The sequence below is a fragment of the Thermobia domestica genome, chromosome 17, assembly GCF_964235325.1.
Source record: "Thermobia domestica chromosome 17, izTheDome1.hap1.1, whole genome shotgun sequence".
NCBI classification, from domain to species: Eukaryota; Metazoa; Arthropoda; class Insecta; order Zygentoma; family Lepismatidae; genus Thermobia; species Thermobia domestica.
Genome location: NC_137470.1, coordinates 15,700,656 through 15,714,013, shown reverse-complemented (window position 1 = coordinate 15,714,013; position 13,358 = coordinate 15,700,656). Strand labels below are relative to the sequence as shown.

General features: G+C 35.6%; 1 protein-coding gene across 1 annotated transcript in view; it reads right to left on the bottom strand.

The window, feature by feature from the left end:
- Positions 1 to 13,358, bottom strand: part of LOC145673940 (otoferlin-like) — a 479,417-nt gene that overhangs the window by 83,870 nt on the left and 382,189 nt on the right. The window contains exons 24-26 of the mRNA XM_081743754.1: positions 9,700 to 9,809; positions 4,222 to 4,359; positions 1,691 to 1,933 (exon numbers count right to left, since the gene is read on the bottom strand). Of these exons, the coding sequence (XP_081599880.1) occupies positions 1,691 to 1,933; positions 4,222 to 4,359; positions 9,700 to 9,809 (491 nt within the window). The remainder of the gene's footprint in view (positions 1 to 1,690; positions 1,934 to 4,221; positions 4,360 to 9,699; positions 9,810 to 13,358) is intronic.

Genomic DNA, 13,358 nt, shown 5'->3' with positions numbered 1-13,358 from the left:
GAATCTGGTTTAAAATCTTTTGGTGCCTGTAATATAAGGGCAGCAGGGCTAGGGACAAACACTGATCTACACCTGCCTGGCCGGAGAGACAAGTGTTGACATTGGGTGTGAAAAATGTTACAAATGTTGTCTTAGTTGACCACCAAGAAAGTTATTCTACCACTGCTACACATCAAACTGGGAATCGTGAAGCAGTTTGTGAAGGTCTTGGACAAAGATAGCTCCTGTTTTCAATACATCGGAAACAAGTTTCCACATTTATTGCACGTAAAAGTCAAGGAAGGCATTTTTGATGGGCCACAAATTAGGAAACTTCTGAAAAACCGAAACTTTGAAGAGACGATGAATGCCGTAGAGCATGCTGCATGGAATTCAATGAGGGAAGTCATGACATAGTTTCTAGGAAATGTCAAGAATGAGCAGCATGAAACAATAGTGAAAGGGATGTTGGATCACATGAAAGTTTTGGGGAGTAAAGTGAACCTCAACTGCATTTCCTTCATTGTCATCTCTATTTCCCGAGAAATGTTGGGACTGTTAGTGAAGAGATGGGAGATTTCACCAAGACATCAAGCAAGCAGAAAGAAGATACCATGCGGGTTGTATCCATTATCGCAAACCACTGTTGGTGTTTAGAAAGAGATGGCAAACATACAACAGTCAGGCGCTAGGCAGCCAAGCGGTCACTCCAAGGAGACAACTAGGACTGTTCAAATTGGGTGAGCAAAAGTTTCTCTTTTACTAAGGTGTTATTTTACATATAAGTTAGCTTTTTGGTAAATTCTTTGCTTAGACTTTGTTGCTAGAGCAGAGGAATCACGAATGTCACGTATATTCCCAGCTACTGTGGTATTGGCAATTATAATAGATGAAACTTTTTTTTTTTTTTTTTATTTGGTCCACTTTCACAACAGGGAATACATACGTCAGGGACTGTATAAGCATATTGTGTTTCTCTGTAAATATTTCCAAACTTATATTTAGTCAGTACTTTTTATTACAATATGCAATATATATTTCTTATTTTGGTGTATCTATTACGAGAAGACCTGACGTAATATGTAGAAACGGACAACGGATTCGTGTTCAGCGACCCCAAATTAGTTAAGATCATCTATCACATCTCTTGTTGCAGAAAATGTTTTTTAAAATGCTGGGTAGTATAAGATGGCCATGTCTCGAAATTCCTTAAAATTAGAGCTATGTTAGGGATACGAGAAGTGCGAGGGCGAAGTTCCTAATTAGCCGAAAGCTAGTATAGATATATTACCAGAAAAACATGTTGTACAACACTGAAGAAGGTTAGCTATAAATTATTTCTCTCAAATATTTACAATGGTTTAATTGAAAACAAGACAAGGAGAAAGAAAAAGCGTCAACCTGTCAAACAGAAACATCACATGAATTAGTTAGGCTAGTTAATTAAAAGTTCTACTAGGAAAAGGGCTTATCCCACTCTACTGACAAATTGTTTTTCATCCACTAAATGAAAGCTGATGCCATCTATTAACTGTGATTTGTACTACTTTGCTGTGATATATACCAAACCTTGTCTAATTTGTTATCTAAAGTTTGTATACTTATGCTTTGTTACCTAAATTTATAAGTTTAAATGCTTTTAAGTTATGAATGTGGAATGTTCCCTTCTTTCATCATGTCGATTTTTGTGTTATTGTGTAGGCTTACTTACCTTCATCAAAGCTGTTTTCAATTCAATTTTCTTCCTTCCACCTTTAGGACTAAGTCTTGCTGCAAACCTCGCGGCTGTGGATGTTCCTTTGAATGTCAACTTTCGCTTTCTTTCTTCTTTGTCACTTCCGGTGAACGAAAGATCTTTCTTCGGTTCCCGCAGTTTGTTCTCATCTGCATTAGGAAGTGAGCCATTCTGCTGGTTTTCCAACTGCTGGGTTTCTTTACGGGCTTCTTTGCTCTCCTATTAGAGAAACAAAGCGTTACTTCATCATTGTTGTACAATGAAACAATAAGGTATTTCACGAACTCCGACGGAATAGAAAAATGGATTGAAATTTCGCTGCTATGAAGTTCCCCCATTAATTATTTTTTTTTAAAGTTAAAAAATATATATTTACGCACTCACAATATAATGGCAATAACACAACAACATACAAGTCTAGATATAAATTTTCTAGGTATACAAATTTACATTGGTAACCTGTAAATTTATGGCCGGCAAGTCCCCGGAATTCCGTCAGACCCATTTCCAGGCTTTGACAGGAATCATTTCCTAAACAAACAAACTAGCAACAAACACACTTAAAACCATTTATGTTTTCTTTCAGATACAATAATTACGTAGCATCCTGCCAATCTAAGGCTGGTGACCTCCGGAAACTCAGGAGGTTCATTTCCAGGCCAGGCTATTGCAGAGATTCCCGTTGTAACATATTTACACAGTACTTTTATTTACTTTACTAACATATGAAGGGTAAGGGGAAAAAGCAAGGAATGTCCATGTATGTGCTTTATCGAGTGCTTTTTCCTATCTGTTGGTGACTCTTGGTACTATTTGACTGTACCTATATGCCATGCATGCGTAGATGTAGAAATGTCCATTAAAAAGGACACATGCTGACTGGAAAGAACACATGTTGATCGTAGTTTGAAGGTCCTAGCACAACGGCCACTGTAGAGATCGGACTAATCATTGTGTCTGGAGAAGGTATCTTACTTGTATTTTGAAGGTCGAGTGTTTTGTGTGTATCACAGTTTGCATTTGCATTGAAAGAACGTCTCTTTCGCAATTAAGTAACCTCGAGCGTAGGTATATTGTAAGGCAGCGAGAGGTCGGGCGGTCATTCTGCAAAACATGGCTCGTATCGGTTGACACATCTCAGTGTCTTCTAATGGCGTACACGATGAGAGACAGATGACTCTCAAATCAAACGTTTGCCGCCTGTACCTTGCAACGTACCTGAGAGCACCTGGACGGAAAGATTTCTCGGGCTGCCCTAACTGATAGGATGACGAACATCAATGGAATAAGAGACACCATTCATGTGAGCGCATGAACACTTAATCGAATGGCTAATCCATGTTTTCGTTTTCCTCTGAACATCTACTCAGCGTCAATAACCAAGGACGTCTTCAGTGATGAGTTTGGTACTATTCTGGAATGGAGCCTTGTACTATTTTGCCATGAGAGCGTTCCTGTCTCCGACACATGATGGCCGTGGTATCCTTAGACGAACGGGTAACCTAGTATGTGTTTACACTCGATATTCAGGACTCACTTTTGGCACGACGGAAGGAGGAGAGACATTAAGCTACACATCCTGTTCGCTTCTAGGAGCGTAACTAGTCTGTTTCGTACATTTGTGACGTCGTCAATCCTCCTCTTTGATTTTACCTGGACAGTTTGTGAGATTCCATTTCAAACTAAACAATGCACTAACGCGATACTGTCACGCCAACCCAGAGTGCTTCTCGGCATACTTCTCCCACCGTGAACTATCAGGACTCCGAACATAAATACTCTCAAGCACATGTGGAACATGATGAGATTGGTTCTGATCGTCAGCCGGGCGTTAGAAACTACTCCAAAATACAGTGAACGCAAAATATACCTCAGACAGACATTCAAAATGTATACTACCAGCTATCCCCCAAACAGATGCTTGTGTAGCTATTTAAGGTAGTTGTACCTGCTATTAAGATGAGTACTGCATACAACAGATGTCCCACGGATGCCACGTTGGGATCAATACCAGCTGCCATCAATTTATGCGGTAACTTCAGGCCAGATCTGTAAACTTCTACTGAGTGTTCTTAAATGTATTTCCTCTAGCGCATATTGAATTCTAATTATTCATACATGGAATTAGCTTGTCCCGAACAACAAAACACTTCCAGGTAACAAGTGCGAAAGAAAGTCAGATCAATTGATATTTTGATATCTAGAACGTTTATTCCTACTGATGTTTGTTTCGTGGACGAAAGAAGGAATTGGTTGCTTCAGAGAGAGCACACATACTTTCTTTCATCGCCTAGTAGTCGGAATAAGGGGTGATCACACAGAAATTACTACAAAATTTATACTGAAAAATTAATATATAATTTAATTAATATTAGAAACGTAAACTGCAGACGGTAATAGTAATAGTAACTTCTCCAGTGTTCCAACATTTTGTGTATAGTTGGTCCTCACTAACAATTAACTGATGTTATTTTACAAATCATCATAGTACAAAAAAACGAACTTACCTCTATCATGGCTTCAATAGATGCGAAATATTTGGTCCACCAATCGCGGCTTTCTTCATCATCGTCAACCTCTTCCAGACTCTGTTTTCTTCTTTTATTGGCTTCTGTTTTCTCCTTTTTCGTTGGATGACTAGTTCCCTAACAAATACACATTATATTATTTGTAAAAAAAATGTAATAAATATATAAGTACAAATTTAAATATGTAATATTATACAGTTTGTTTAACTTACAGTATGTTCACTCCTTACAATTTAGGGATGAAGATGAGAATCACAGTGAAAATGCTTGACACTATCGCTTATTCAGCTCTCGGTTGACTAGACTAGCTGTAGCTAGTTGACGTAAGTCGCTAGACACTAGCAGTTAGTTACTGAATTCTCAATTCACTAACAATTCACTAGAGCGGCAGTAGCTAATTGACGTAAATAATACGTTATGATGTGGTTCGTGAATAAAGTACGTTGTAACAAGTGGTTTTACAAAGGATTTAAACCTTGTTACATTTGTAATTAAGTTTACAATGAATAGGGAGTTATCAAAGGTTGAACTTGTGTTCGTACTTCAATATATATGGTGGCCCAAAAGTAGGTATACACCCTTGCATTGATCAAGAGTAATACTCTAGTTTATGGGTTTATTTGCTTCGGCAGTTCCGAGCTTAAGATATAAGTAAAAAGACATTAAGAACAAATAATAAAGAAACTAAGATTACTTGATGAATAATAATAAGAAATGATATAAAATGCAATAAGCTGATCAGTACAGTACTGTACTTTTAGACCACCCTGTATATACATACAGGTTGTTTTAAAACAACACCGACAACGTTTGGGAGGTGAATCCTGACACCAAGAGAAGACAAAAAGTATAGACCAACCTGGGTACACAAATTCTTCATTTCGGAGTTATAAGCTGACGAAAAGATGAAAAAAAAAAAATAAATAAATAAATAAACTGTAAAGGTTCATAGCTCCAACACTATGGGACATACCGTAGTTGAGTCAAGACTGCACTTAGGAACTAACATGTACGCTATCCAAAAATCCATGTTTCAGAATCCTATGATACTCACGCAACAATTTTTATAGAGGGAGTTTGTCTACGGACATATAATTGAAGTACTCACAACTATCTATAAAAATTGTTACGAAAGTACCGCAGGATTATGAACATGGATATTTGGATAGCGCACATACTACTTCTTAAGTGAAGTTTTGACCCGAATACTGTAGGTCCCATAGTGTTGGAGCTATGGTCCTTTAAAGTTCATTTTTTCATGTTTCCGGCAGCCTCTAACTCCGAAATGACGGATTTCTGCACCCAGGTTGGTCTATACTTTTTATTTTATCTTGGTGTCAGGAATCACCTCCCAAACGTTGTCGGTGTTGTTTTGAAACACGCTGTATTATACTCACCGGATCTCTGCCCAAGGGTTTGTTCTTTTTGGGTAATAATATATTAAAAAAAAAAATATTTAAAAAAAAGGCTTTTTGATATTTAAAAGAGCGTATTACTTCTGAATTTGATAAATTATTAAACAACATTAGTGATGTAATATTTCTTCTGTGCTTAAAACAAAAATGATAAAGGACTCTTTCAGCACTTGATTTTGGTAATTAACTTTATAGTCTAACTTAATGTTATGATACAACTTGTGATGATCTCATAGTTTAGTAGTACATTAAAAATTCATTCCAAATGCAAATTTTTGAAATGCTTTATGAACAACCTTGTATATAATATTAATAATACCAAATCTACTTACTATATTAATAAGCGGTTGTAAAGTAATTTGAATGATAGCGCTGGTGAATATACGATCTACCAAAGTGATGATAATTACACAGGTCGGTCGAAAAAAAAAACTGCATATTCTCATCGGATAGAGATTCATCTGTTGTCATCTCATAGTAGCTCTATACTAAAAGCATGCTAAGTTTAGGAAATTTTGTTCACTTGTTCTTGTACAGTAGTCGGAGAAGTGTGAGACAACGTGGTTGAAATAATGCACAGCTCTTGAATTTTTAACAGCGAAAAAACAAAGTCCTATTGAAATTTATTATTGTTTTTGCAATCAATTCGTCCACTTCTTGTAGATATTTCTCATGTGTCACACACTGATAGACCACCCCAAAGTTTATCCACGCTGATTTCTCTATTCTCTTTTGATACACAATTGTTTCTACCTACAGGGTTTACACTGAAATCATGGAATTAATTTCCTTGAATTTCCATGACTAAATAAATTTTTCCTGACGCGAAATATCGAGAGGACTAACATCTATGATTAAGTTTAGGAAAGATATTTCTAAGCCATAATCGTTTTTTAATCAGCTTCTAGCATTAGCTTTCTTCTTTGTTAAATACAGTATAAGTTTATTTATTTTATTTTTTTTTACGGAAAGGAGAAAAGAAAAATTACTAATTATACAAATCATGTGTTTCTGGAAAATTATATACTTCTCCAGCCTCTCAGAGAGTTACGCCCTCTCTTTGGCAAGTGATTTTCTACAGAAATATTTATTATTGAAAAGAATGCGATGGTCTAAGGGAAGCTTGATTATTAACAGTGATATTTGTACATCATATTTGGAAGGGAGTTATATCATCATTTTATATATCATCATTATATCATCAAAATTATGTAGGCACATGAGAGGATCATTCAAATTAAAAAGTTAGTTACTGTGGGAAAACTAAGTATTCTTCAAACGTATCGGACCAATAAACTAGTTCCGTCTTCAGTGGTAAGGTAACAAGGATAAAAATGCATGGGACAAGGAATACATAACACCACCACCACTTAGCGTAACGGCCTAGTTTGTGGGCCTGAGCCTCTCCCCGCCATCTATTAGCGACTGATGGAACTACATCTAACCTAGCAACGAACGCGTGGTCAACGCGCCGGGTCGCTTTATCGCTAACCGGCGTATAGGGAACTTTCTAGACCTAGTGGAAGTCACATTCTTTTTATTCATGTGACTCCCCGGTTTTGCCTCACGACGCTAGGTGGACGCCGAAAATTGGACAAGCACCGGCCGGGAATCGAACCCGGGACCACATGGACATGAATCCAACGCTGTAACCACTAGACTATAGTGTCTCCAAAGGAATATATACCGCCAAATAAATATAACGTAAAAAAGGGATACTAAAAACAACGAGCTAAGCACAGTGGACGAAAGAAAGAACGAGATGAGTTGAAAGAAGCGTTGTGTCTATGCTACGTCAGTATTGCCAGATCCAAAATGTAAATCAAAGCTAAGTAGAAAGATTTTATCAACGTTGCCAGGATCAAAAAAAAAAAAAAAAAGCCAGTTTATATTAATGAATAAAGAATGATTCTTTAATCTCCAGCTGTTTTTTTTTTTTTTTTTTTTTTTTTTACAAGAGGAGGGAATGTCCGGATTATTACTTCCCTAAAGCAACAGACACATAAAATAGGTTAATGGTATAGGTTCAGGAAAACCCAGAAAAAGACGCGAAATCAATTAATCTTTCTTTATTCATAAATATAAACCGGTTTTAAATCTGGATTACGGTAACATTGACAAACTCTGGCTACCTACCTTTGATGTGTATTTTGGTTCTGGCAACAGTGACGTAGCATAGACACAACGTTTCTTTCAAACTCAACACTTTCTTTCTTCCACTATGCTCTGCTTCTTGCTTTTAGTACCCATCACTCACGTTATATTTATTTGGTGGTATGTATTCCTTTTTCCATACCATATTTTTTCTTTCATCTTTTTTACCTTACCACTGAAGACCAAATTAGCTTGTTGTTTTGTTACGTCTGGAGAACATTTTGTTTCTGTACGGGAGGATTTATTGGTAAGTAAGCAATTTTTTTGTTAACAGTTTATATTTTCTTTCTTACTGTAAATACTTATTATGAGTCAAACTTCCTGTATTTCGAATACAATAAGAACACTGGTGCCAAACAATAACTACAAGATATACTCGACCAGTGGCGGCAATTGGACGTTAAAAGTGGGGGGGGGGCAAAACTTGACAGGAGGTTGTATAACTAATAGGATACTATCTTTTTTTTGTTAAAATACCGTATATCGTATTTCATATTTTATTAAGTAAATTGACAAGACCAACGCAAGTATGTACTAGCCCTTTGTACTCTTAAACAGAGATTTGATTCCTTGCTCATGAAGTCTTAAAATTCAAAGAGGCTGATTAATATATTGAATCCTTATAAGAAGTGAAAGTATGCTGAAATTGTTGTGTTGCAATAGGTTAATTTTCGGGTTATTTTCCGTGGCAATTAAAACGCAATTTTTGCAGCTTTCTTAACTCCACGGGAGGATAACCATCAAGTACTCACGCAACGGCGAATATTATATGGCACCATTCTTTTCTATGAACCAGTAATACATACAAAAACTTTACATTTCCAAATGAAACTATATGCATAAATGGGTTACATCAAAAAAGTGGGGGGCAACTGCCCCCCTTTGCCCCCCCTAATCGCCGCCCATATACTCGACATTCTTAAGAAAACATCTATCGTAGTTTGCCCAATTTCTTTGATTATCTACATCCAACAAACCTATTTTTTTTCTTGTGTAGCATTTGAATTTTTTATTTATTTATTTATTTGGTTTTCATTTTTCTTTCAAATCTTGAAGTAATTAACATCTTTCGGCACTCCTCAAGCTTCTTTATTTCGAAAGATATTTTTCTTTTCTAAGTCTATATCTAATAATCTTTTTGGATTTGCTTTGATTCCTTGAGGTGTTGTTCGTATCTTTTGTGGGTATCTGAAGAAAAAAAAATTCCTGACGATTCTGTGAAATATAGCAATTTCCTTTACTTGCGGCACAGTTTGAAGCAATTCCTTGACTCATTTTAATTTTCCTGACTTTCGTCATAGTTTGAAACATTTCCCTGACTTTCGTCATAGTTTGAAACATTTTTCTGATGCATTTTAATTTCCTTGAGTTTTAGCATGGTTTAAAACATTTCTCTGGTTCATTTTAATTTGCTTGAGTTTCGAAATAAAGGATTTTCTTGATTCATTTTAATTTCCCTGAATTTTGGTGTAATTTAAAGGATTTCCCCGACTTATTTTAATTTCTCTGACTTTCAAGGTGAATGTGAACTCTGACCTACTTATCTACTTCGATCCACACTTTCCTTGCAATAAACGGCTTGTAGACGGCAATAAATTTCACTAGGATTCACTTTTTCGTGTTGGAAATTCACTCACATCACTTTCTTTCTTTAATACTTTTTAAAGCAGCATTGGCAGTACAGGAGGCACACTTAACTCCATTTACATGCTAGGTATACACAACGGTACAGAGAATCTTACAAGCCTTGTTACGTTTCTATTCGATGGAAATGACTATGAAATAGCAACTGCTACTCTATCCTTTTTGTTCTCGAGTTAAATGACCAATTCACGTTTTAAGATTCGTCACTTGTACCACGATTTTTTAGCGAAAATCTACTACTTACGTAATCCACTACAACTGTAGTATCCTTAGGTAGCAAAGGACTGTTCTCTTGAGTGTTGTCAATGACGATGTAATTTGTAGGAGACAGCTGATTCACATTAATATCCAACCCTACAACAAAACCAAAGAAATATGAATGAGAGTGTACAAAATAAAATATAAGATTTTTAGACTTCCAAAGTAGGCTTTAAGTTTCGGAAATCATTAAAAAACGGCTAAGTCTGGCTGTGTCTGTCGACATGTACCAGAGCAGAAACGGTAAAAAGTATTAAGAGGTGGCTTTTTGGAATCGATTCAGCGTCCAAAGAATAGCTTATATCGTAATAGGTTGTATCGTAATAGCTTGTATCGTAACCCTCCATTGAAACTGGAAGTGATTGAAATTTCCGGTTTCAACATTGATCACTATAGAACATAAGTGAGTTTCATTTCACAGTGTGAAATTACAGTAAACTTCCAAACTATTAGAATTCAATACTCAAACTTCATATCTAGAACTACTGGTTGCAATAAAGATAGAAAATTTTTCTCGGACGCTGAATCCATAGTAAAGGATTACTCGCTTTACCATACAGTGTTTCTTCTATGTCTATAAAGGTGAAAACCGGAATTCGTTAATTTCAACTAATTACGGATTGAATTGATAGTTAAGGAGGAGATGGAATCTACTCTTAGGAAGCTGAATCGATTGTAAAAAAAAACTACATCCCTATATCTCTTACCATTTTTGCTGTACGAAAATAATATTGAAACCAGAAGTAGTAGTATATTTCAACCAATTCCAGGTTTGGTAGAGTGTCGCAGGTTGTGATGGGACGTTATATCGAGAGACTGCATCGTTTGCACAAAATCGGTTGTTGCTATATATTACCATTTTTCTTCTATAGCAATAAATGTTGAAACCACAAATCGTTAATTTGGACCACTTCCGGTCTGAATAAAGGGTTAATGGAGAAAGTGGAATCTACTCTTGAGAATCTGAATCGATTACAAAAAAATAGCATCTCAATATCTCTTGCCGTTTTCCCTCTATGGAACTCAGTATTGAAACTAGAAGCAGCCGTAAATTTCAACCACTTCCGGTTTTGGTAAATTGTTGCATCTTAAGATGGCATGTTCTCTTGACACACTGAATCGACTGCGCAGAACCGCCTGTCGCTATCTAATACCAGTTTGTTCTATTGCGATAAACGTTCAAACTGGAAATAGTTAATTTGAATCACTTTTGGTTTGAATAGAGGGTTAATAGAGGAGGTGAAACCTATACTTGGGAAGCTAAATCAATTGCAAAGAACTACAACTAGATATCTCTTACCGTTTTTGGTCTATGAAAACCAGTATTAAAACCGGTAGTAGTAGTAAATTTCAACCACATCTGGTTTTGGTAAGAGATAGGTACGTTGCCTTGAGGTGCTGAATCGTTTGCAAATATTCGCTTCTTGCTATCTGTTACAGTTTCAGCTCTATGACGATAAACGTTGAAACCAGAAATGAATAATTCCAACCACTTCGTGTTTTAATGAAGAGTTAATGGAACCTCCTCTTGGGATGCTAAATCGATTACAAAGAACTGCATCTCAATATCTCTTACCGTTCTTGCTCTGATACCTGTATACACGGACGGAGAAAGCCACTTTATAAGACTTCCGACACTTACGCATAGCATAGTTTGGAAGTGTAAAAAACGGTAATAGTAGCGACAAGCCGTTTACTGGAATCGATTTAGCATCTAAAAAGAGCCGTTTTCAGGAAAGTTTAATATTTCATTTACTTACAATTTCACTTCGAATAATATTAAATGTTTACATTTTACTGTCGTAATAAGTGTGGAAGATTAAATCTGGATATGTTACACAACGAATGCCTCAATGCAACTCATAATCATCATCTTTGATAATCGCGTAATTTCAAAGAATATGTCTCTTTCCAGATAATCTGACCTAAGTTCTCAGTCTGTTTCTTATGAGGCTACCTGAACGGTAGCGTATATAGAAATGTTTAAGATCATTAGATGAGCTGCCCGAAACTACGCATATCAAGAATGAGGTTAACACAATTACACTTCACTGAACATCAGAGAATAAATTGCAACGGGTCTAGTGACATTTCAAGGAAGGTAGTACAGGAAGATGTCTGTGACGAAATGATTTTCTCACATTTACTTTATAATTCAGAACTCTTTGTACATGATTTGTTTAAAAGTTGTATTGTAAATTATTAAAATGATAAAGATTTTATAGATGTATCTTGATTCTATCCGAATCAAGGGTATATATATTAAATGGAATTCAACGAAGTTCATAATATTATAATAGGGTAATTAACAAATAAGCTACTGCAAATATGTATTTCCGTACATATACGTGAAAGAACAAAACAACGGACTAAAATGTGTTGAAGTTGTAATTTAGTGCTGAATCTACGGAATCTTTGTGAAATTCTGGATATGGGAAATTTAAGGAAACTTCACTTATGTACTTTTTTCGCCTGTGATTTTCAGTTACTTTCACAATTTTTGCATTAATTTTTCTTGAACCAATGAAACTCCCAAGTTTCAACCAATGCATTTAATTGTTTTACGCTCATTTTGAAAAATCAATATATCATATAGATACTTTATTCCATATGTTATTCGTGAGTTAGGCCAGTTAGGCTAACGGAACAAATAGTGAATACGATAGAACATGTAGGGCGTTCAGAGTACAAGAAAATAAAGCCCAATTTCTAAAGCTGTAAGAAAAGGAGACAATATCTGGAGAACTTTTTTAAGCTTTGGAAGAAGTTTCAGGCAGATCTTAAAAGATGAAATGTATCCGAATAGACTAAAAATGGACTTGATTCCTTATGCGCCATTGCAGAGTGTGAAGACCCTTTGGATAATATATTGTTCTGTAGTCACTTAGCAGTAAATAGGATTTAAAAGCCACATAAAAATTAATTTATACAATAGATATAATCATACAAACATATAATTCTTTGATAGTTTCAGTCATATGTAACAGAGCCTGCACATACACAAACACACACACAATCATATTATATAGATTGGAATGGAAGAAAGTAGAAACGCTTTCAAAGTCTTGACTGGTAGACCCATAGGAAAACGACCATTAGGAAGACCTAGGCGCAGATGGGAGGATAATATTAAGATGGATCTCGCAGAGATAGGAATACAAAGTAGAAACTGGATCCAATTAGCTGAGGATAGAAGTCAGTGGAGAGCTTTTGTGAACGCGGCACTGAACCTCCGGGTTCCATAGGCCATAGGGTTAGTTAGTTAGTTAGTTAATATATATATATATACACCACGAGAACAATATTCAATTACTACATTAGAATATTGATAAACAGATGAGCTATAAGTTTAAATATTCATATGTCAATACGTTTATTTTACATATTAATATGCAAATGAACAGAAGTTATTATTATTATTATTATTATTATTATTATTATTATTATTATTATTATTATTATTATTATTAAATATAACAAGCTTAAGATGTTTCAGAAGTGTTTTCTTAAAATACTTTCTTTTAAGTTAGGACTTGACTATCGCTCTAGCACGTATGGATATTGGAAAACATACTTTAAATTCGAACCACTGACTGACAGCAGAAAATTGATTGACTCGGTATTTAGAGAAAATATACTCGACAA